General features: G+C 36.8%; 1 protein-coding gene across 2 annotated transcripts in view; it reads right to left on the minus strand.

Moving 5' to 3' along the window:
• CRB1 (crumbs cell polarity complex component 1) overlaps positions 1 to 24,494 on the minus strand; it is a 211,720-nt gene that overhangs the window by 45,109 nt on the left and 142,117 nt on the right. For both annotated transcript variants that reach the window (XM_063647634.1, XM_054452101.1), the window contains 3 exons: positions 11,240 to 12,196; positions 5,114 to 5,661; positions 3,510 to 3,675 (listed from right to left, as the gene is read on the minus strand). In XM_063647634.1, coding sequence (XP_063503704.1) covers positions 3,510 to 3,675; positions 5,114 to 5,661; positions 11,240 to 12,196 — 1,671 coding nt within the window. The remainder of the gene's footprint in view (positions 1 to 3,509; positions 3,676 to 5,113; positions 5,662 to 11,239; positions 12,197 to 24,494) is intronic.

A 24,494-nucleotide genomic window follows, 5' to 3' on the forward strand; every position in this document is an offset into this window, starting at 1 on the left:
GAGGGTGGATAGCTTGAAGTCAGCAGTTTGAGACGATCCTGGGCAACATAATAAGACCCTGTCTCTCTTTAAAAAAAAAAAAAAATTCCTGACAAAATTTTGCCATGTTAAAAAAAAGCATCTACATGATCTGGCCCCTGATTAACTCTCCAATTCCAATTCATTCACAGGCCACAGCCACAATTTCTTGCCATTCATTGAAGATACACCAAGCTTGTTCCCAACGCAGGCCTTTTACACTTGCTGTTACTTAGAATATTATTTCCCCAGATCTTCTTATACTTGGCTTTTCTTAGTGTTAATATCGCTCAAATGTCGCCTCCTCTGAGAAGCTTTTCCCTGATTATCTGAGTTAAAAAAACTACCTCCCTGCATTCACTGTCTATGCTTAATTTTCTTCATAGCTCCCATTACCACTTAAAATTATGTTTATTTGTTTACTCGTTCCTTCACTGTCTTTCTGCACTAGGACATAAGCTTTATGAAACCAAGGATCTTCTCTGTCTAGGTTATCACTAAATCCTTAAGCCTAAGCCTGTGTGTCCCTGATGTGTAGTAGGTGCTCAGTAAACATAATTAAATGAATACTCTATGAAAATAACTCCATCCTGTATCGTGAAAAGTGAAATAATGATTAGAAACCACAGCAGGAGAAAATTTCAGTGTATCATTCAAGTGTATTATTTGACTTAATTAAATAAATCAATTCCTTTGATCTTATTGTTTTTTACTATGTGTGTGTGTGTGTGTGTGTTGTGTGTGTGTGTGTATGTGTGTTTCAACCGGGTTTGGAGTTGGGAATTTAGGAAAAAAAAGAGCAACAAGTGTTTCATTACATGTTTTTAAGTAAATGTTAAAATGAAAAATCTCCAAAATTCTCCAACTCTGAAATGAAGATTATGGTCTATAACGCTATATAAATATATTTACTAACTGCTGAGCACACTGAAATCATGTCTTCTGATCTGGATAAAAACCACGATATACCTAATCACTTTTGTACTTCACCTTTTCTTTGAGGAACTTTGCCATAATAAGCACACCTGTATTTAAGGTGAGTTGTAAATGTTTAAATCTTGGTATGATACAGAGATAGAGATGATTAAAGTCCTAAAGGCAAACTCAGGGTAATTTATCAGCTGTACTCTCAAGAGTATCTTGTTCCATTAGACTTAATCTTTTCAATATATTTTACTTGGAAAGAAAATATAATAGTCATAAGATTACATAAAATTAAAATTATGAGAGTAGTAAAAGTGAATTCTGGGTTCATACCTGTCAATTAGAAAATTGATTTATAATTCCTATTGTACACCTATTTATTTACATTTTCTCTCTTCACTAAGATAAGCTATACTTAAAAAATGCTACTGGGACTTTCTGGGGGTGTCAGAGCTGGACTTACTAGTCTTTTGCTATCGGCAATGTTGTAGCAGTAAAGGTTCACTTCACTTCTTTCTGACATGTTTGTCCAACTCCTAAACTGTTTGATGTGTAGATTGCAGAGCAGTGTGCATACTGTTTTGGGGTTGCCACTGTTTTTAGAAATCCTATTCCTTTTTCCTGTGAAAATATTCAAAGCGATTCGGACACCAGGTAGAACATAGCTAAGACTAACAACTTTAGTATTTCTATCGAAAGATCAACAGTAAAATTAATAATTAAGAAATTATTTTAGAATAAAGAAGTAGAATGAAAAAGTATCATTTAAAGTTTTGTGCCCCATTAAAAACCAATTTAGATTCTTTATGCCAACTCATCATGTTTTCTATACATGTGTAGTACCTATTTCTTAAGTATGAAACATAAAAGTATATACATTTTTCTAGAAAAGTTCCCCCAGTGTATGTACAGTGTAATGTATTTCATACAGGTCTTTTAAATAATATGATTTTGAAGTATAGAAACATAAAAGTAAATACATTCTTCTCTTTTTCTCAGTTACTTCGGGGCCCAGTCTAGATAGTATGTCATTGCTACTGACCTTAAGCCAAACTATCCTCTAGTTAAATTCCATTATTTTAGTGCAGTATTTTTATTTTTATTTTTATTTTTTTGAGACAGGGTTTTGTTTTATTGCCCAGGCTAGAGTGCAGTGGTGTGATCCTAGCTTACTGCAGACTCAAATTCTTGGGCTCAAGCAATCGTCCCACTTCTGCCTCCTAAAGTGCTGGGATTTATAGGTGTCAGTCACTGCATCCAGCATGCATTTTTTTTATAGTAAGCTGATAATGTACTTAATGTCCACAGCAGTTAAGTGAAAATATTGAGTAAATTTGAAGAAAATAATATCAATTTATTTATTTAACAAATATTTACGGGCAAGAAACCACATAGAAAATTTTCTTGCCTTGTGAAGCTTATATTCTCATGATGACAGAGATGACAGACAAATATATCAATGCATATGCAACAAAATATCAAGGAATAATAAGAGATTAAAATAAAAATAAAGCCAAGTTGCAGGATGTTTGTGTAGAAACCTGAATGAAGTGACAAAGGTGACCTGTGAATCTCTGGGTTAAGAGAGTTCAGAAGGGAAGTGGTGGTGTGTGGGCCTGACTGTATGGAGCAAAAGAGAGAATGGAGTGAGAATATCGGAAGCATATTGCGGACAACACATTAAAGGGTTTTTTTCTCCCTATTCTTTAAGGCAGAGAAATGGGATGGTAGCTGGTAGGAATAGGAATGAGGGAGTGTTGAAAGAATTTTTTTGTAATGACGGAAAAATTGATACTGGTATGTGAGAGAAAAGTTTTAGGAGCACAATCTTTGAATAAGGGGAAGAAATTAGAATTCAGTGCAAACTTAGAGGGTTGGCTATCAACTGGACTGTGCATTATTTGAAGTAGGTGAGAAGACAGAATATAAATAACAGTATAGTTAGTGGGTGGATATGTCAAAATTGTGAATACCGTATACTATTCAAATTGCTAACATTTGGAAAATTGTGTTTTGTAGTACAGAAGATGGACAGGAAAACCTTTCACAGTGAGGGAAATTCTCATAAAAAACATTAACTGAGTGCCTAACATGTTTGATTATTTACAGATAAGGTCATAGAATCATCACAAAGAAACTGAAAAAGTAGAAAGTGTTCTTCCTATTTTACAGGTGAGGAAGCTTTAGATGATGGAGAGCACATGGATTGCCTGAGGCCTCATAGTTAATAAATGGCAATGTGTAACATGCACATATTTATTCTGTGTTCCCAGTAATGAGGGAAGGAAAGTCAAATATCACCCTGTTAATTCTTTTTTAGGAAATCAGCTTTAAATGATTAAGCATCTAGGTTTAGTGTTGCTGTGACCTCCATTTCCTATCCAGACACCCACCAAGGGCAGGATGAGGCAAGAGGCCAGTCAGTATTAGCCTACTCGCATAGGGGAAACAACTATAGATTAATTTAATAAACTGGCTTTGTCTATACTCTTTTTCTGTGTTTGCTCTTGGAACAACTCAAATGTCGCAACTCAACTGGTGAGATGGTAGGTTTGAACTCTACCTACATTCAAATCCTTGAAGCACTGGCTGGCACTGGGCTCCGCGAGGACACGGGCTGAATCCACACCACTGAACCTCCTCACAGGCTTTCCCACTTGTGTGGGCAGGACAGGAACAGGAGAAGTCATCCCACAGGGAATGGCAAACACCTCCATTGTGACAGGGGTTGGACTGAGCAGAAAAGAAATCAAAGGTATAAAAAGCACTGGCAACTAAATAGAAAAATGTTGACGGTGAAACCACATATCTGTTATTTTAAAATGCTAATTTCCCTGCATCTTTACATTTTAAACTTTTAATATCCATTGTTAACTAAATAGAATAAAAATGACTACTGCCATTACCAACTCCTTTCTAAAAGGGCAGAGTGGTGGCAGAGAGAGAGAAAAGATAGAAAACTGATCCATAGCACAAGGAGGATTTTTCAAGTATAGCAGCGTCCTCTGTAATTTACAAATTACCAGGCACTTTTTCACATGCACTAATTATCATTTGAGGAAGGGATTCTTACTCCTGGTTTTACAGATGATGAAAAGAAGGTGTTTCCAGTTGCCCAAGATCCTATACAGAAGCGAAACAGTGAAACTTGGTACCTAGGTCCTCTGGATCCCAACTCAGTGAGTGCCCTTCCCACATTGGTCTGCCTCTGAATCAGCGACATAGTATTATTACTTGAGTTCTCACAAGGTTGCTCACAAAAAGTATTCAAAATGCAAGTATTTAAAAAGAAATTTATTAGAGCATGAACTGTGTTTGTCCCGGGTCTACTATTAACATATGATTTAGGCTAGTTACATAACCTTTCCAAACTTCAGTTACTTTATCTGTAAATAACGTAAATTGGGACAACAACAATGCTTGCTTTCCACAGTAATCCTTCAATAGAACTAAATGGATTAATCCATGTAAAATAGTGCCTAGTACATTGAAAATGTTCCATAACTATGTTACAATAATTCATTTGTGTATACTTAGAACCAAGCTTAGTGTAGGGCCATAGTTGGAGCTCAACAAATGCTCAACACAGAGAAATGGGTTTCCTTTTTTCCCTTTGAAAGGTCATGCAGAGCTGACAAGTTCTTGTATTTAAGCAGCTCTTAGAAGAGCACATAGAATATTTAAAGTGAAGCATGGGCTTTGAGAAATTATATTTCAGGGGATTTCATCTACCAGAACGAAATTACCTCTCAGATTTCTCTTGTTGTTGCTGACTTAATAAAAGTTCAAAACGATAGTAGCTGGACATTTAAAATAAAGTTAACGATATCATCCGAAAAGAGTTAATTCAGTTAAACCTCTGGTGTGCCATTAGGAGTTTAGGAATTGAAATATTATTATACTTAAGTAGTATGATTGTTGTGAGGGCGAGAGAAGCCTATAACCGAAGTTACTTTGGTTAGTTAAATAGATCCTGATGCCAATAAGATCAAGGCCTCATTTCTATGGCTCAATGTAAATTTCACAGTCTTGTTGGAAAAATATAGATGAAATATTATTCTGTGGTGGTGGGTCAGTAACATCATCTTTATATACAAAGAATTGTTTTAATAAGTTATCTTTTTAATAAAGTAAAAGTTTAGCATACCTAGTTTGTATGAGTAATCATTACCTTGCAGCTGTTGTCTCCAGGACAGCCTTGGGTTACATTGACAAGAACTGGCTTGAGAGATGCATCGTTTGTTGGATTTGGAAAGAATTCCAGATTTTGGTTGTTTAGTCTTACATCTTGGATACAGCCTTTGAAGAATCCACCATTAAGTTCAGTCTCTTGCTTGTCAGGTAGGCCACCAATGTAGATGATATCTCCCTTTTGGATTTTCCATGTAGAAGCAGAAATAAATCCTAGGTTTTGTGAAGATTGATACAGTTCAATTTTATTTGGCTTGATTTTCAAAGATATCAAGTGGACATTTCCATCATTAAGAACAAATTTTACTACTAATTTGGGGGACTTTGGAGTCAGCATTGCTAGTCTGCCGTGCTCTAGCCAGACACGGATATATTGATAAGTGCTGTTTTCCAAAGCTAGAAGTAAGCCTGATGGTTGAAGTGTTCGGACAAACATGGAGAGGCTGATGGTGTCTCCATAGCTCTCATCAAGAGTAAAGACGACATATCCAGTGGAGTCGTCCTGGCCAAATCTGCCTGCCACATACTCTTCAATGTCAAAATAGAGGAGGAGGAAAAAAAAAAAGAAACATATTAAGGCTCAAAAGACAGAAGGGATGGAAGACAAAAATTTTACGTTTCACACACACATGCACACAGGCATACACACTCATACATAGCTTTTAAAGTTCAGGACAGGCTTATTAAATAGAAGAATGATTTGGCTTCTTTCTGGACTTCTGAGTTTATTTTATCCCTAAAATAACCATATTTTGGTCTGTAGTTTACACTTGAGGCCCATTGATCACAAAACAGACCAAAAAGATCTCTGCACTGACAAACTAAAGAATCTCCCCTTCGCTGCCCTAAAATACGGGCCTTAATGGTGGTATATCAGACACTAAAGTACGCCAACTTGGTGGAAGAAATTTTTGGACAAGAGCACTTCACGCAACCTCTGCAAGTGGACTGTGCAGGCCGTCATAATCTTTGCTACTTAGAGGCACGCTGAAGCAAACTTGTCATTAAACCTAATTATTCTTTGTAAAGAAATTTATTAGAGCCTGGACTGTATTTGTTATTAACATGTGATTTAGGCTAGTTACATAACCTTTCTAAACTTCAGGTTTTTAGTCTGTAAATAACATAAATTGGGACAACAGAAATCAAGAATTAGATGATTAAATCTTCTCTTGGGATGACATCTCACATAAGAGGCAAGGCAGTTGAGCAAGGAAAAAGAAGGACCCTTCCTTCTGTGGTCCTGGTTGGGAGTAGGAAAGGCACAGGAAACAGAGAACTAGGGGCAAAGCTGCGTATTAAACCCACCCTGCATTTCCTGTGGTCAGAGGAGTTAGTGATGCTCATATGTGGCAATGCTATTGATGTGCATCACCTCAAGAAAACTCTTGACATATATAAAAATAAAAACTGATATTGTAAAATATGGGTGATATGGTAGGAAGAAAACTTCCCATCCTCATCAAGCTTACATTCTAGTTGGAGGAAAGACATCAGACACAGATGAGGAAGCAAACTATATAATATGCCAGATGGTGAGAAATCCTTTAGTATAAAATGTCAGGTAGAGAAAAGGAATAGGGAGATTTGGAGGGGTGGAATTGTAATTTTAAATAGAACAATCATAGAGGAACTCTCTGAGAAAGTGATATTTGAGCAAAAGCCCAAAGTTATACTACATTATTGCAGTAACTCAAGAGAGAAATGATGGCTTGGATCAGTGGTAATGTGAAAGTGGTGAAAAGTGGTTAGATTTTCAAAATATTTTGAAGGTAGACACAACAGAATTTTCTGGAGGAAGTTCATCCCTAAGGTTTTGGACCTAAGCAACTGGAAGCATGGAGTTTCTATTTGCAGAGATAGGGAAGAAAACTGGAGGAACAGATTTTTGGGTGAGGTGGGCATCCACAGCGTTTTATAAAAACGCTATGCTTAGTTATGATTGTGGAGCAAGTGTGAATTGCATGGAAAGGAGAGCAAGGAAAGTCCATCTCAAATGTAAATTTGAGATGCCTTTCTGGATATCCAAGCCGAAGTGACTAGTGGGCAGTTGATACAGAGGTTCAGGCAGGATGTTCTGATAATGTGGGATTTGTTAGTATATATCACCTCCCGTTGGCCCCACCTTCAACATTGGGAATCACATTTCAACATGAGATTTGGAGGGGGCATACATCCAAACCATATTAGATATTTAGAGCCACAAGACTGGATGAGATCACCAAGAGAGTGAGTTTATAGAGAGAAAACGAGAGGTCCAAGAAGTAAGTCATTGGGCATTAGACAAGTGGAGGTAAAGGAAATGATGCAAGAGTAGCCAGTAAGATAAGAGGAGAACCAAGGGAGAGTGGTGGCCCATAAGCCTAGTGAGAAAATAGTTTTTCAGGAGGAGGGAGTGTTTAATTGTGTTAACTGGTATTGAGAAATCAAGTAAGATGGGGACTGAGAATTGACCATTGATTTTGCAATCTAGAAAGCATTGATAACTTGACAAGAGCACTGTCTTCAAGATATTGCTGTCTTCAAGATTTTATATCCCAGTACTAACCAGAAAAAAAGAGCATATTTCAGCATGTCTAAATGTCATCATATGGCCCAGCTGAAGTTTGGGCAAAGGTAAGACACATTTTAGTTTAGCTTAACTATAGTAAAACTTGCTTAGACAATCATCTGTGTTTGAAGATCTTCTGCATAAAAGGCTATATTTTCAGAACTCTGACTTGATTTAACACAGGAACATTGCATTTTGAATCTGCATTTGGAGACCACCTGCTCCAGGCAACTACCGGTAGCTTTCAAAAGTGTACTGTTAGATAAAATAACCCCTTTGAAGAGGTTAACATCTCTGAATACACTGCAGCACTTTCATATGAGATAAAATGCTTAATACGAAAATTTGGCCCTTGAAGCCCCTGAGGTTTGAAGATATGCCCAGAATCACCAACCTCAGGGGTAGCGGGGTGCCTGCTGGTCATCCCAGGATGCCTTCAGCATCACTTTGTGGATCTGGATTAAAAGCCAAAACGCAGAGTATTTTTTTTTTCTCAGAAGCCTGACTCTTCAGCAATCCTATTCCTCAGAAATCACAAGCAACTAGTCAGCATGTGTGATTTGCTACATGATTTTAGAAACACCTGAAGACACATGACTTGGCTGTGGATTTGGAAGGGTGATACTCATACAAGTGGTTGACATGTCATGAAGAGGAACAACATATACAGATGAAAAACAATTTTGGCAAGCTTTAATGATTGATGGAATACAACAAAAATAAATTTAACAAGAATAAATAAGAGCCACTTTGATCTAAATGTGCCTTATAAGTTTAGAGTGGGAGAAACAGGACTATGTGGCATCATGAGTGACAAGGATACAAAGTGATGCAATCATGAAGTGTGGCTGCCAAAAAGTCAATGTTGTATTAAGCTGAAAAACAGAAGCACATTATCTAGAATAAGGGAGGTTATGGCCCTGTGTGTTACTGTATCATCCAGCACATACAGACATCACATCTTAGAAGGAATACAAAGAAGCAAATACATTCCAAAACCTGCAAGCAGCTGATGAAGTGTTGGAAAACTATGTCATATGGCAAACATTAGAAGAAACGGGATATTTAGCCTGAATAGATGTGATGGTTTAGATGGCTCAAGATACTTTTCTTCAGATATTAAGTATTCTCAACTAGCAGGCAAGTTGAGATTTTTATTTGCATGTCTTCCAGAAATGCAACATGGTCAATGAAGGAAAGCTACCGGCAAATCCTATTTTATTTCAATATAAGGAAATAACTTTTGGGCAATTTTTGGCAAGATGGAGTGAGTGATCTCTCTATTTGTGAAGGTGTTTGAGCAGAGATTTGAGCCACTACATTTGGCAGGTACAATTGTGTTAAAAATTCAGTCATAGAATGAATCTTCTTCTATATCTAGGAAACTATAATTCTAAGAGAATAAAATTCTCAAAATCTAGGTATATGGCTGAAGAGAAGAGATATGTAAACTGCTTTTGTAAGTCAAATGTTCGCCAGAGAGCAAGAGGTAGGTGATGCCATTTATTCTGAGTAGTAGTATCTTGAATGCTTCATGTTCTTACAAACAGTCAACACAAGATATGCTGAGAGAACCTTATGGACACTTCTGTGAACTAAGCTTAGTTAAATCCTTTTCAGCACTCTTTCTGTTGAGAAATTAGATTATTTTAAAAAGATCAACCTTGATATATTGGAAATCACTATGTCTTTTGTGTTTAGTCAGCCACCAAAATCCTCTATCCCGTCTCCTTGTTCATTACAGCATATACCATGGTTGGAAAACATTGAGCCAAATGTGAGTGAAAGTCATGAATGGGCTGAAGTTTGCCTTTGTGCTTTTTAGTATGTCTCCTCCCTCTTGCATATACATGTACAGTAGCAGAAAGACTCCATGTTCTCATTACTGCTTAAAAGCATTGTTTGTAGTGGGAATAAACTCTCCAGGAAACATTCCTTCTAGATAACAGAAAATACAGAACATTTTAATTTTATAAAGAAGAGGTGATATGAAAAATATAATTTTACTTAAATTTATACCAAGAATTTTCAGAAAGAAAAGATTTCATAGAACTCTCTCTCTCTGTGTAAAGTGATCTTTTGAAGTCAAATATTTTCATGAGGGTTAAACAGTTTCAAATAATGTTGGAGTATAAGGAAACTGGGAGAAGTGGGGGGAGGGTAACCAATTCAGGAACTTGGTTTGAAAAGTTCATGGTTTTCCAAGTTGGATAAAATAAAGAAAACCAGAACCCACTGGATTGGCATCTCTTGAATCTATTTACTAGGACAGTTAACATCACCATGGTCAGTATTAACCTCATGGGTCACTGCATCTGGAAGCCAGTCAAAATGAGTCAGCATCTGTTTGTTATTTTGTATATGTAGTAAAAATATTGCCTCAGGTCAATTAAATTTTTCTTCAAAAAGTGAACATTGCCTCAGCATAATTTCCCTTTTTCTCCTTAAAAAAAAATCACAAAACAACTTGCCATTCTACTTAAAATATTACATAGAGCTAGTAGATGCCATACTTCATTGTCAAACAGGTCCATGATTTGTAATGAATATTGTGGTCAGGGGGAAACCCTTGAGTAGTTTCTAATAATTCTTAGACATTTGAACATGGAATAGAGTATAGGCTAAGACTGGTTTTAATTTTACTTCATATAAAGCAGAGAAGACTACTTACCAGATGTTGTCCTACTTCAAGTTACTCTAAAATCTTGGGGTAAATTACAGTTGAACTTCAAAGCAGTCCGTTACAATTACCTCTCAGACTTTTTCAATGTATGATAATAATAATAAAAAGAAACAGGTATATATTGATCACTATCAACAGCAATCTCTAGAACAATGTTGGAAGATAAGGATTTTGAAATACTTTGCAAACTGTGCTTTACTAGAGAAATTAGATCAATTAGTTTATGGCATCTACCAAGTTCTACTATTGTTACTTTCCACATTTTCTTTTCTTTTTTTTTTTTCTTAAGACACCTAGTATATTACCTGTCTTCTCCAGGGCAACCTTGGAAAAGATACCTTTGAATAAAACTGGCATTTTATAAAAACGCTGTGCTTAATTATGATTGTGGAGCAAGTGTGAATTGCATGGAAAGGAGAGCAAGGAAATGAATATTTACTGAGAATTTACTATACACAAGATATCATGCTAGTATGTGGCACTGACAAATTGTATGTCTAAGGTTCCTTTTTCTTCAAAAGATTATTTCTCTTTCAAATAAGATTTACAATAAATTTCTGATACGTGACCAATGGTAAAATTGCAGTAGCATTTTGCAAACACAAAGACGAAAACCTCTTTGGAAAGGAGCTATCTGCTTATTTTTTTTACTTCTCTGTATGAGTGAAACTGATGTCCTATGAATCCACTCAAAATTAATTAACACACATCACTGCCCTCTTCTTTTCTTTCTCATCAGTGGGCAACCAGCAGCAGAAGTCCTGTGGGGTCATTATGTTTCATAGCAGGCAGAAGCAGTCTGGCTGTTTTTGCTGTTTCTGCTCTGCTCTGAGGCACGGCACTCCTAGCCATAGCACTCAGCTTCCTCTCACCTCTCAGACAGTTGGGGCCTTTATAGGGCCTGTGGCAGTCACACTGGTAACTCAGCCACAAGTTGATGCATCGTCCTCTGCTTTGACAAGGTTGGCTTTCACACCAATCCTTTCTCACACAGCCTGCCTTGACATTTAATGATGAGCCAGACGAGATGTTCTCCAGGGTAATGTGATTCCAATCAATTTTAATGTCTTGGAGACAGCCTACAAACGAAGGTGTGGATGGTATATTATAGAAGTTAAGCAGAGCAACACCGTTGCTGGTCGTTCCCACTGGTAAACCACCCAAAAAGGAGTTCTGAAAAGCACATATTGATTGATCACTTTCAAGTGGAGAAGGAGCTTTCGCGATGCATTTCTCCTTACAGGAGTCGTCGATTAAGGTAAGGGTCACAGCCTTTGCAAATATTACCTCCACGAAATGCCACTCTCCATCGCTGGTGTCGTGGGAAATGTACAGAAGCACCTTTGACTGATTATTGACCTGAATTGATAAGTGAATGTAGCCACTTAGCAGCTCCAGCTTCACAAACACATCCCTGTTGCTTCGGAAAAGTAGAAGAGCCATTGGCTGAACAGTCTGAAACCTGAGGGCTATGTTACAAACTGAGCCCTTGGTTGTCACTGACCCACTTTTGACCCACAGGAAGCCATCGCCCTCAAATGAAAGTGTGGTTGTGATTTCACACAGGGACCCGGTGTAGCCAGATGGACACAGGCAGCTGAATCCATGCTGGCCATCTTGGAAGTGAGGGATGCATGTTCCATTATTTAGACATTGCTGATGGGTACAGCCCAGGAGAATAGCAGAACAGTCCCTTCCTCCATAAAAAGTTCTAGAAAGGTTATCAAATGGGCAATGGCAAGTATAATTCCCAGGCAAGTTCTCACAAGTGCCACCATTTTGGCAAGGGTTTGAAAAACATTCATTGACGTCTTCTTCACAGTGGATTCCTGTTAAATAATAAAAAAGGGCTAAAATTATATATATTCACATCAAAAATAGAAGTTTCACGTAATTTGCTTGTATAATCTTGCAGAAGTGCATGAATAGCTCAGGGTTAGGACTGTAATGGAGTAAAATGTAAACACTTATTAGGGAAAAGTAAAATCAATTCTATATTCCACCTGTGTCATGAAAAAAGATGCAGTCATGGCAGGCTTTGTATTCTTCCTCTAGGAACTGATAATTTGCCAAATACTATGATTGATTCCAACTATCATTGTCAGATATACATGTAGCACTGAATGTCATACAAACAAAAACAAGAAAAAAGATCGCTCTTGGCACTGATGTAAGATACAATTTATTTATTTCGAGACTTTTTTCTCAGACATTGTATATTCTGTCCCTGGCTGCAGATTTCACTCTATTCTACTTGGAAACAGTGATTTTGCCTTTATATCTTGTTTATACTTCCCCATAATTCCTAAAAGTTTGCCAGAAATATAAATAGTCCAAACAACTCTCACCATGAAGGACTTCTAAGGTAAATGGAAGGTCCCATTTCCTCCTTCCCTACAATGCCAGTGTAAATCATGATGTCTATACCATAACAAGCTCCTTTCCTGTTTATTATTTTAACTTCACTTTCTACTTTTTTTTTTCTGATTCCAAGTCAAAAATATATATCTAATTAGGGAATTATTAGAATTCATTTTTAAAAAGTAACATGAAGAAGTATAACACCTTTTAAAAACAATGGCTATTGCTTTTCCAGGGAGATTCAAATGAACAAAGAGTAACAATAAAAATTGACATATGCCTAGGACTTTATGGTTTCCCCAACATCTTCATTCAAATTATTATATTTGTGCTCACTACAATTTTCTGAGGTTTTCAAAGCAGATATTCTTAGTTCTCTTTCACAGAATAAATTGAGGTGTAGAAAGAGTGAAGTCTAAATTCCAAAGCACTTTTAACATCAGACCCTAAATTAACTAGTTTTTTTTTTTTTTTTTTTTTTTTTTTGAGATCACGTCTTGCTCTGTCGCCCAGGCTGGAGGGCAGTGGTGCAATCTCAATCTTGGCTCACTGCAAGCTCCGCCTCCTGGGTTTACACCATTCTCCTGCCTCAGCCTCCCGAGTAGCTGGGACTACAGGCGCCTGCCACCATGCCTGGTTAATTTTTTGTATATATATATATATTTTTTTTTTTGTAGAGGTGGGGTTTCACCATGTTAGCCAGGATGGTCTCGATCTCCTGACCTCGTGATCCACCCACCTTGGCCTCCCAAAGTGGTGGGATTACAGGCGTGAGCCACCACGCCTGGCCTAAATTAACTAGGTTTTAAAAATCCAACCTGGCCATGCTCGGTAGCTCACACCTGTAATCCCAGCACTTTCGGGGGCCTAGCTGGGTGGATTGCTTGAGGCCAGGAGTTTCAGATCAGCCTGGCCAACATGGTGAAATCCTATCTTTACTAAAAATACAAAAACTGGCCAAGCATGGTGGTGCATGCCTGTAATCCCAGCTACTCTGAAGGCTGAGGAAGGACAATCTCTTGAATTCAGGAGGTGAAGATTGCAGTGAGCCAAGATCATGCCACTGCTCTCCAGCCTGGGTGACAAAGCGAGACTCTTGTCTCAAAAAAAAAAAAACAAAACAAACAAAAAAAAAATCCAATCTGACACACAGTTTTTTAATTAATACTTTAGTGTATTCTCATTTATTGTTTGTTACTAATATGCATGTCTTATTTTTCCATTTAACTCCATGCCCAAATGTGTGTTTTTAAAAATTTAATCCAAAGATTCCTACATTGATACTGTTGGATCAGAACCCCAGCTATGCTGCTTGACTGTGAGCAGGTCACATATACTTTGTATATTTGTTTCCTCATCTATGAATGGGATTAATAATAGCATTTACATCACGATGCTCTTTTAAAGATTAAACAAGTTAAGACATGTAAATATTCATAACATTGTTTGGTATATAACAAGTTCTCAATAAGTTTTGGCCAATACTAAAAAGTAGTAAGAAAGAATTACCCTCTAATGACAAAATTCAAATAGTACTGTAGTCATTGAGAGAGACTATTTAGAAAGTGTGGGCATGTGTAGTGTCCTGTAAATTTCGTAATTTTTTATGAGAAATGTACTTGGACAGCATATTAGTCTAGAATCTCATCAAGTTGTGCTTTCCATGAAGGAAGGAAAATGCCTGTTTTATTCACCAATGTATGTCTAAAACATAGCATAGTACCTGGCTTGTATTCACCATTTAGTAATTAATTTTGGAATGAATGAATTCATCATGACCTTCCTAAAGTGATTAAATATTTATATAATGCATTTAATCTGATCCAAAACCAAAGTGATCTTTTTCTGTAAACTTTTAGATAAATGTATGCAATGTTAATCTTTGACGACGTACTGCCATTTATGATCTACACATCTAGGCACTTGATTGGACTCTATTGTACTTATATTTTACTGTACTGGGATTACTTTCATACAAGCTTTGTCAATTCAAAAATATTTCAAGCTCTGTGAAAACCGTGGACATATTATAATCTTACTTAGAGCTGCCCACAGCACCTGTACAGTGCTAAGGGTATGAATGATTAAATGTTTGATGGATAGAAAGAATAGAACTAAATGGAAGTAATCTATGTGTTATATAATCATCCTGGGAAGCACAGAAAACTGACACAGGAATTACAGGTAAACTACAGTATATTCTAAAGAGGTGTTCCAATACAAGTTTAATATAACTGAATATGAAAAGTTGAAACTTTTGCATTAGAAGATATTTTACTTAAACTTGATTTTCAAAGAATTTTAAGAACAAAAAAATTATTAACAAGTATTTGAGGGTAAAACTATTGAACAACTGATACGGCATAACAAAAGCAAAACACGATTTTTTCTCCTACTCTATCTTGAAACATATTTAACTGGGGAAGGGTTTCATTGCCTCTAGATAAGTCTTCAGCAGACCCCAGGACTTTTTGGCTCACTATTGGATAGTAGTGTCACGATGTCTTAAAAAAAAACACACAGCAATTAGAATGGTCAGTCACATATAATGATCAAAAGTTTCAATGCAATTTAGAGTAAAATCGTCTTTGTCTGCTAGGCTAACTTCAGGCTGTCTTGAGGAAAGATTAGGAAGGCTTCTTCCCTCTTTCTATTCTTCCAATGTCTCCATCCTCAGATTTATGTGTTTTGTCCCCTAGAAGACTGAAGTTGGTGGCAAAAAAAGGGGGAAGGGGGTGCAGAAATTATTCACCTGACTGATACAATATGGCTCCATGGTTTCTGAAACTGGGAGGTGTTTAAAGTTGGTATTTGTTATAAAGGGCACTTATGAGTTCCTTGGAGCCCATTCCTGCAGCTGAGACTCACTCTAGAGAACTGTGAAGGCAGGCAGACATTGCCTCTCCTTTTACTGGCGGCTCATATTTGCTCCTCCCCCAACCCCTTTGCTATTGGTTTACTGACGTTTACTCCTTCTTCCTTCTTTATCAACTCTTTTAGTGGGATTCTTTGACCTTCCAACAGAGGCCTATTGGGAAGAACTATTTTTACACAAACTGCCTACTAATGCTCCTACCATGGGTTCCCCATCTAGATCACAGGATTCACGTACCCTTAACCTGCAGTAGGAGGGGAGCACATTTACTTTCCAATGGAGCACAGCAGCAATTCTTTCTCTCTCTATCCTGATGCCTCGGGTTAAGAGTCATCATGCTTTTTCATCTTTGGATTTCTCAGGCAGGTGGAGAATCTAGTCTAAGTTTCCTGTTCCTTCCCTTCCACCAACTTTAGATGACACTGGAGCGATCCTGGAAGCTATGGTCACTCTGGTTTAGAATGTAGCATCTAGCCCTCAATTTGATGAGTAAGGTTCAACTCACAACACAGCAGCAAGCCTCTCCAACGAAATCTCCTTATAGGCCCACTCCTTCAAATTGCCTCTGAAGAATTTTCACATATCCCTGACATAAGTATAAACCTTTTGGCCAGGCGTGGTGGCTCACACCTGTAATCCCAGCACTTTGGAGGCAGAGGCGGGTGGATCATGAGGTCAGGAGTTTGAGACCAGCTTGACCAATATGGTGAAACCCTGTCTCTACTAAAGATACAAAAATTAGCCAGGCGTGGTGGTGTGTGCCTGTAATCCCAGCTACTCAAGAGGCTGAGGTGGGAGAATTGCTTGAATCTGCAAGGCAGAGGTTGCAGTGAGCCGAGATTGTGCCACTGCACTTCAGCCGGGGCAACAGAGCGAGACTCTGTCTCAAAATAATAAATAAATAAAATAAAATAAAAAATAAAAAAGTATAAACCTTTCAAAAACCTGAAGTCTGTTATCTGTATTTATTTTAACATCTTGTGTTTTTATTTCTTTCATAATTCACTTTGGTACTGACAGTAACCATCTTGACCCCTTAGATGAAATTTCAATTGACCATTTTCTCAATTTATAGAATAGCTACTCTATGATGTACTCTCAGAGTACTCTCAGAATACAAACTAGAAGACGTAGACCTAGCCTGAATGTACTTACAATATAATGGAAGGACAAAATATATATTTATGAAAACGCATTGTACATAGTATGTTCCCAGCAGATGTCGATAATATATGAGAATAAAACTCAGGCAACATTAGAGAATATTTAGGAAAGCTTTAGGAAAAAGGCTTTGAATGATAGATAATGAAACATCTTTAGATATGAAATCTTCATATTAAATTAAGTCAAATCAATAAATATTGATTACATATCTATCATGTATAAAATATTGTGGATAACATGAAGTTCGAACTAGTCCCTGTCCTCAATGAATTTAATAAAGGAAAAGTAAGACAAATTTGTGAAAAGCTAAATGACAGTGCAAGTCAAGACAATACTGAAGAGATTTCACTAGACAGTATACAATAGATTCTAAGTGAATAGTTTGGGCAGTAGCTGCTGCAGAGCCTCTGGAGAAGGGTATCTCTTCAGGTCTGGCTGAGAAGGTCTTATAGAAATAGAATTTAGTATAGGTTTTCAAATATAGGTCAAGTTGATAAAGAGGTCCTTGTGGCTGGACGCAGTGGCTCATGCCTGTAATCCCAGAACCTTGGGAAGCCGAGGTGGGCGGATCACGAGGTCAGGAGATCGAGACCATCCTGGCTAACACGGTGAAACCCCGTCTCTATTAAAAATACAAAAAATTAGCCAGGTGTGGTGGTGGGCGCCTGTAGTCCCAGCTACTCGGGAGGCTGAGGCAGGAGAATGGCATGAACCCGGGAGGCGGAGCTTGCAGTGAGCCGAGATCACACCACTGCACTCCAGCCTGGGCGACAGAGCAAGACTCTGTCTCAAAAAAAAAAAAAAAAAAAGAAAAAGAGGTCTTTGTGTGTGTAAATAAGTGAATAAACAAAACACTCATCGATGGGAAAGCTTAACATTTAGAGGTGACAATGAGTTTGGCAATCTGGTTGGCATGTAGGATTTACCTAGAAAAATAAACACACAAAGGTTAAATGTAGCCAGAGTGGAGAAGGTCTGGGAACTTACGAGGTTTTTAGCTGTATTTATTTATTTTCTGGCAGTGGGGAGTCATACGTAATTGTTGGACAGAAAACCAACATGGTTTCTCATAAAGATCACCTTCACAGGGATATGTAACAGAGTGAAGTGGGAAGAAACTGGAGACAGGAAGACCAACTAGGCAGCTATTAAAACTGTTGACACATAAGCTTATTAGGGCTTGAAATAGGATGTTTATTTCTTTACAATTTACAGTACACTTTCATTTATCCTTTGTGGGCAAGTAAGTGCAGATGGTCGTGCTTTCTATACCATTGCCTACTGTATTTTTTCTTATGATTGCTAAAATTTATGCATTTGATCTTTCATAAAATGTCAATAATTTGATTATGTGTTTCTTTAAATATAAACAGAAAAGCAAGTTTTAAATTTTACCATCATTTTAAAAAGAACAAAAAAAGGAAAGAAAGCCTGTATTAAGATCAATAGTCTGAAGAACAACAAACAGAATTAGGTATGAAAAGTAGAATGATAAACAGCGATTTATGCTTTTACTTCACTTAAAATCAATTCTATTGACATGTCCAATGTAAAATAAAGTCCAACACAATTATTTGATGAACCCAGAAAACTAAAAGTGGGAAAAAAGATAAAAATGTCTTGTATTGGTTATTGGAGGAGCTGGGCAAAGAACAAGATCTGTTGTCAATCAAGATAAAAGGATTAGGGCATATTTATGGGCCATTGGGGCCATTCAGTCTTCTTAATTGGGTATTTTAGTTGAATACAAATTGGTTATTTATGTCCAATTATTTATAGTATGTGATGGATTACTTGAAGCTTATTGTTATTTGCTTATATAAAGTCAATTCATTTAATTAATTAAAAACTGTCACCTCATTTTATTTTCCTAAAATTTTTTTAGTTCAGTATCTGATTCCATGATAATACTGTATTTCAAAAATAATCACGAGAGCAAAAATTTCTACCACTTGGTATATCTCATATTTCCTTGAGAATAAATCATATTAATGGATAAAAGGAATGTAGACTTTATATTTAGAATTAATATCATTGGATATAAAGATGATTTTTGTCATAATTCTCACTTTGCTGAAGCCATGGTTAATGAAATATCTAATATGAAGTTATATAATTCACCCTAGACATATGTATACTAGACATATATACAAAGACATATACAAATGAGGAAGTTTCATCTTGATCTGTTTTAATTGACTTAGGATTTAAAAAATTTTAATAAATAGAAATCAAAGTAGAAATTATCTAAAACCAAAAACTCAATGCATAAATATATCCACTTTTCCTTTCTCAAAAGTTTGAATTTTCATTTGATAGTAATATCTGTTATAGCATTAAACAATAGTTGCTAAATAAACATCTTAAAAACACTAAGCATGGTGCATATTAGCATATATAAGAAGAGAGTTAGTTACCTATGAGCATTGCCATTAAAATGTGAAAACCATGTGTCCTGGCTCCAAACATCTTTCTGTTAAAAAAGAGATATCCATCCAAACACCTACTAGGTTGACAGAGTGAGTTTCTGATCATTTTGGACCATATCCAGAAGTGTAAGCTTGTTCTTCAATGTCACCTCTTTCTCGCAGGTAGAGAGTACGGGGACTTGGTTTTGACTCATTTCCCTCCAAGCTGGATCAGTGGGGCTTAGTGTAAGACTCATTTGTGCTGCTTACCAGGCAGATTTGTTATTCTTAGATCCTATCCCTGCTTAACACATGATGCCTCCCCTTTTTAAGTCACACTAGTGAATGTTATGATCACAACACTGAACTCTGACAGTATTATTATGAAGAAATGAGTTTTGGGGAATCTAAATGCAGATAAGTATTTTGGACAACTTCTATTGTGGAAAATTAGGGCCTGATTTTATTTTGCTTTACAACAAAGGAAATGCTGTTTTTGCTTTTGTTTTCTTTGTTTGTTTTCCTTTTGAATAGTGGTTAAGAAATTAATGGCAACTTCAAATCTATTAAGTATCTATGCAAGGGATAGAAAGTAAAGAAAAATTAAGAAAAAAGAGCAAAGGCTTTTATTAATTGAGACTGTGGCAAGAGTTACTTGTGTGGTGCTCTCAGACAAATTCCAGCCTCTATGAAAGACAAGTTGTGCTCCACTCCTTCTATATCCAATGGCATTTAATTTTGTACAAGAGAATAATTTGAATATGTGAGGTGTTTGAGATACACTTAGAGTACAAACAAAAAAGTAATTCTTTTTTGTTTCTTTTTAGCATTTTCTTAAAGGGGAACCTGAGGACCTAGAGAGGTTTCACATAGGCAGTATAAGCTGAGAGGTCATGAAGCCCCTAGAACTACCATACTCCCTAAAGTTCTCACTATCAGAGCAATTCCTTTAGGTTGAGACCTTGTCTCTTAGAAGCCTCAGTAAAGGTGAAAATGTTACCTGAGAGGGGCAGTAACTGTATCACGAAATAGTCATTAGTGCCTTATCATGGGCAGTGTATGCCAAGTTAAAAAAAAAATTGCCAGGTAACTGAGGTCAGATAAGTTGTGATGGAAACCAGTAATAAGGCAGAAAATGTGTGATGCAAGAGACATTGCAATAGTGCATGTATGCATTCATTTATTATTAATTCATGTTTAAAACTTATTTATCAAGGCCTTAGTTTGACTGCCACTATGTGAGTGCAGGAGATGTGATGGTGAAGAAAAATAGATACAATCCTGCTTCTTGAAGCATACAGTTTACCCAAGCTTATAGTAGTGGAGAAGGCTGAGCAGAAAACAGAAAACAGCCTTGAGGACCGAAGGAAGAAATGTATCTACTGGGGGCTAGAGGGTGAGGGTGGTATGAGAAGGAGAGGCAACATATTCACGGTTCTGATCAATGGACCTACTTGGAGAGGCATTTCTAATAGCCCTCAGGGAATCAAAATAATTAAGTAGAATAAACATGGACTTGGAGTCAGACTATGACACTGACTTTTATACTAATCGGAGCTTTGATACTAGACTATGAGAACTTGGGTAAATTAGCTAATTCATTTAAGCTGAAATTTCTTATAAAGTAGAAATAATACAGCCTATGAAACAATTATTTTTGTGTGAACCAAATGAGATAACTATAAATGCTTGGAGCATGCTAGTCATTCAAAGGAGTTTCACCAACTTTTTTGTAGACAGCATAAGTGAACTTGGATAAATATTACTTGAATAAAAATACATAAGGCATACTTATTGAATTTATAGGCAACATGAACCTGTTAAAAATAATGACCATCCTTAGGCAGAAATTACGGTTACCTCTAGTAGTCGTTCCCCAGCATGTCCCATGCCCGTCCCTTACAGAGAGACATGTGTTCCACCATATAGAATACACATGTCAAATATATTCTTTCACACACTCCTTTACAGCTGGGTCATGGGCATGTGACCCAACCCTGGTCAACAGGACTTGAGGGGTGCTCTGCTAGGGAGGCTGAAAAAGGTTTCCTTCTCCAATACAACAAAGAGATGTACCTTTAGAGGGCTTGGAGGAGGGAGAGGATCAGGAAAAATAACTAGTGGGTACTAGGCTTAATATCTGGGTGATGAAATAATCTGTACAACAGCCCCCCATGACAGAAGTTTGCCTATGTAAAAAACCTGTACTTGTACCCTTGAACTTAAACTAAAAGTTAAAAAAGGGAGAAAGAAAATGAGAACTTTAACACAATATATACTTATACACAAACCTTAATAATTTACATGAATACATGTAAATGAGTCTATATAGCTAATATATCACAGTGATTTACAAAAGGAAAGGAGAAAAATGAATGAGGGATGGGGGAAACTATAGAATAGGATTGGTTGGGACAGAATAGAATAGATATAAAGCAGGCAAGCCAGGGATCTCATGTCAACTAAAGAAGACAGTTTTCTATAATCTGAAGTAAAGAGTTAACTCTTTTCACTTGAGGTGAAGAAACCACAAAACTGGATAGAAGAGGTACAACTTATTGGGTGAAGACCTATGAGTTTCAATTGATAATAATTTACTAATAATCATTATTAACACTTACATAATGTACAGCAGTCTATGGTTTACTTTATTCTATATTACCTCAATTTATCTTTGAAATATGAATCGATGGTGATGTGACTTTCCAAATTTTATGTGGCATTGGGGCTGTCATGACTGATGATAGTATCTGGGGCAAAGGAAATGAAAATCCCTTTTTAACTCCCAATTTGAACTCAAAATATTTTTGTTTTAGGAGGCAGAGATAAAATATGGACACTCCAATAAAGAAAGCTAATATGATAATGATTTTACTTGAAATCATGTCATTAGAGAAATTATTGGAGAAAATTAGATGTTTAACCAGGAGAAAAGCAGATACCAGGGCATATCAGAAGGGTCTTCATGTAGCTAAGGTCTGTCACATGGAATTTTATGTTTTATTTGTTTCTAACTGTGAAAACTAGTACCAATAGTAAGAAGCCTTTGGATGGTTTATTTATGCTCACTGTGCAGAATCTTCTAGCAGTTGATGCTCATCAAGCATAGAACCAGCTGTCTTGGGAGACAGTATGTTTCCTGACATTGAAGCTGTGCAGATTTAGAGAGAATCATCATTCAGCATGGATATTATAATCGAAATTTAAGAAAAGGTATGTTATGTATTTCAGTGGCCTCTAATGATTCTCCCAGTCCTAAGATTCTATCATAATTTCTAAGTAAAGAATATGCCACATGCATAATTCCTAAGTAGAGAATTTCTAAGTGGAAAATATACTGAATATAAGAGTTGACATTTTCATAAATTCATAATTTTGTCGCAGTTTAAAAAATCTGTAAAAAGGGAAGAGCAGTAACTTCTTTAGAAGGCTACTAATAAGGATTAAATGAGGCAATTGTTCATAGCATGTGGTTCTAGGTCATAGGTGCTTATCAAATGTGGCTTGTCTTGCCGTAATTCCCTAACTCCATTTTTATTTGCTTAAAGACATAGTTAGATTTCATCATGTCCACAATTTTTCTCCGTATTGATTACCACTAAATTTTACTTTTCTGGAGGTCAATCCCCGTACGTGACCTCAACTATGCAGAACATAATCAAGAACGAAGATGTGTCCTAAAAGTGTCCATGTTTAAAACTGGAGATTGCAAAATTTGTTAACTATTTCCTCAGGCCTTAATCCATCATTCATTACTATTTTAGATACAATTAAAGCAAGCTTGATTATCAAATATTTCAGCTTGCAGTGGAATAGAATCAGCAAAAGAAAAGGATAAGGGAGAACTTTGTGTACCTTTTCAGCAGCAGGAAATGACAGCCGAGAACTAGACAATGAATGTGAGTGGATAGAACTAACACTTACTGGCCGGGCGCAGTGGCTCACGCCTGTAATCCCAGCATTTTGGGAGGCCGAGGAGGGCGGATCACGAGGTCGGGAGATCGAGATCATCCTGGCTAACAAGGTGAAACCCCGTCTCTACTAAAAAATACAAAAAAAGTAGCCGGGCATGGTGGCGGGCGCCTGTAATCCCAGCTACTGAGGAGGCTGAGGCAGGAGAATGGCATGAACCCGGGAGGCGGAGCTTGCAGTGAGCCGAGATTGCGCCACTGCACTCCAGCCTGGGCGACAGAGCAAGACTCCGTCTCAAAAAAAAAAAAAGAACTAACACTTCCTGAGTCTCAGATCTGTGCCAGTCACTGTGGTAAGTGCTTTATTTATGTGGCCATTTAATCATTCTAATGAAAGATGAAGCATGTATTGCTACCTGCGTTTCACAGATGATGAAACCAAGCCAACTTGTGATTGGTACTCAGTCTGCCTGACTCCTGAGATAAGTCATTTTTCTCTACAACATGCTGCCTCCGAGAAAATAATATGATGAGCTGACATAAAATAATATTAAAAAGGATAGTACCTTGAAGATATTGAAAATAGGAACAAAATCAAAATCTACAGAGCATAGGACAATAAATAATAACACTATCGTCAATAAGATACAAAATTGAACGCAACATTTTTTAACCAGAAATGCAAGAAAATGTGTAATATATTTCTGAAATATTTAAATGTGAAATGATTTAAAAAAACATTTTTCCCACAAGAATTATAAAAATGTGTTATGCCAAAAGCTCTTTTATGTGGGCCACTCTCAACCTTAATGATACCAGAAAAATGTGGTGTTACTATGTTGGTAACTTATTTTGTATATTAAGATTGAGTGTGTACAGCATACAGCATGGAATTGTTTCTTCAGCATTGCTCTACTTTATGACTATACTATTCTAAAGTTCTGATGCAAGAGACACATACACACACTCTCTAGACCTGATATTTGTTCAGAACCATATGGTAGCTCAGATAAAAAAAATACTGAGCCCAGAGGAAGATTTGATTCAGTCTATTGTGTGGAAAGTATTCTGAGATCTTCAAACGAAAGACAAAATAGCTGCAAAAAGCCTTGCATTTCAGTTTCACATTTCACTTGATTTTGCACTTCAAAAGTCATACTTTGAAGCTCAGTGGATACAGGTAAGTGATTTTTAGTTATTTTACGGACTAACAAGTAGAAAGTACAGCACTGCACATGCTCACTCTTGTTGACTTTACTTTGAAAAGTAATTTCAGAGAAACTCAACCCAGTTCAACCAGAACTATCCTAATTGGCTTTGATCAGTAAATCATCAGAAAGGGCTCTGCTCTTGCTTAGTCCTTTTTTCCCTTGTCTTGTCAAAAGTGAATGATTAAACACTTAAGTTA

The sequence above is a fragment of the Pongo pygmaeus genome, chromosome 1, assembly GCF_028885625.2.
Source record: "Pongo pygmaeus isolate AG05252 chromosome 1, NHGRI_mPonPyg2-v2.0_pri, whole genome shotgun sequence".
Taxonomy (NCBI): Eukaryota; Metazoa; Chordata; class Mammalia; order Primates; family Hominidae; genus Pongo; species Pongo pygmaeus.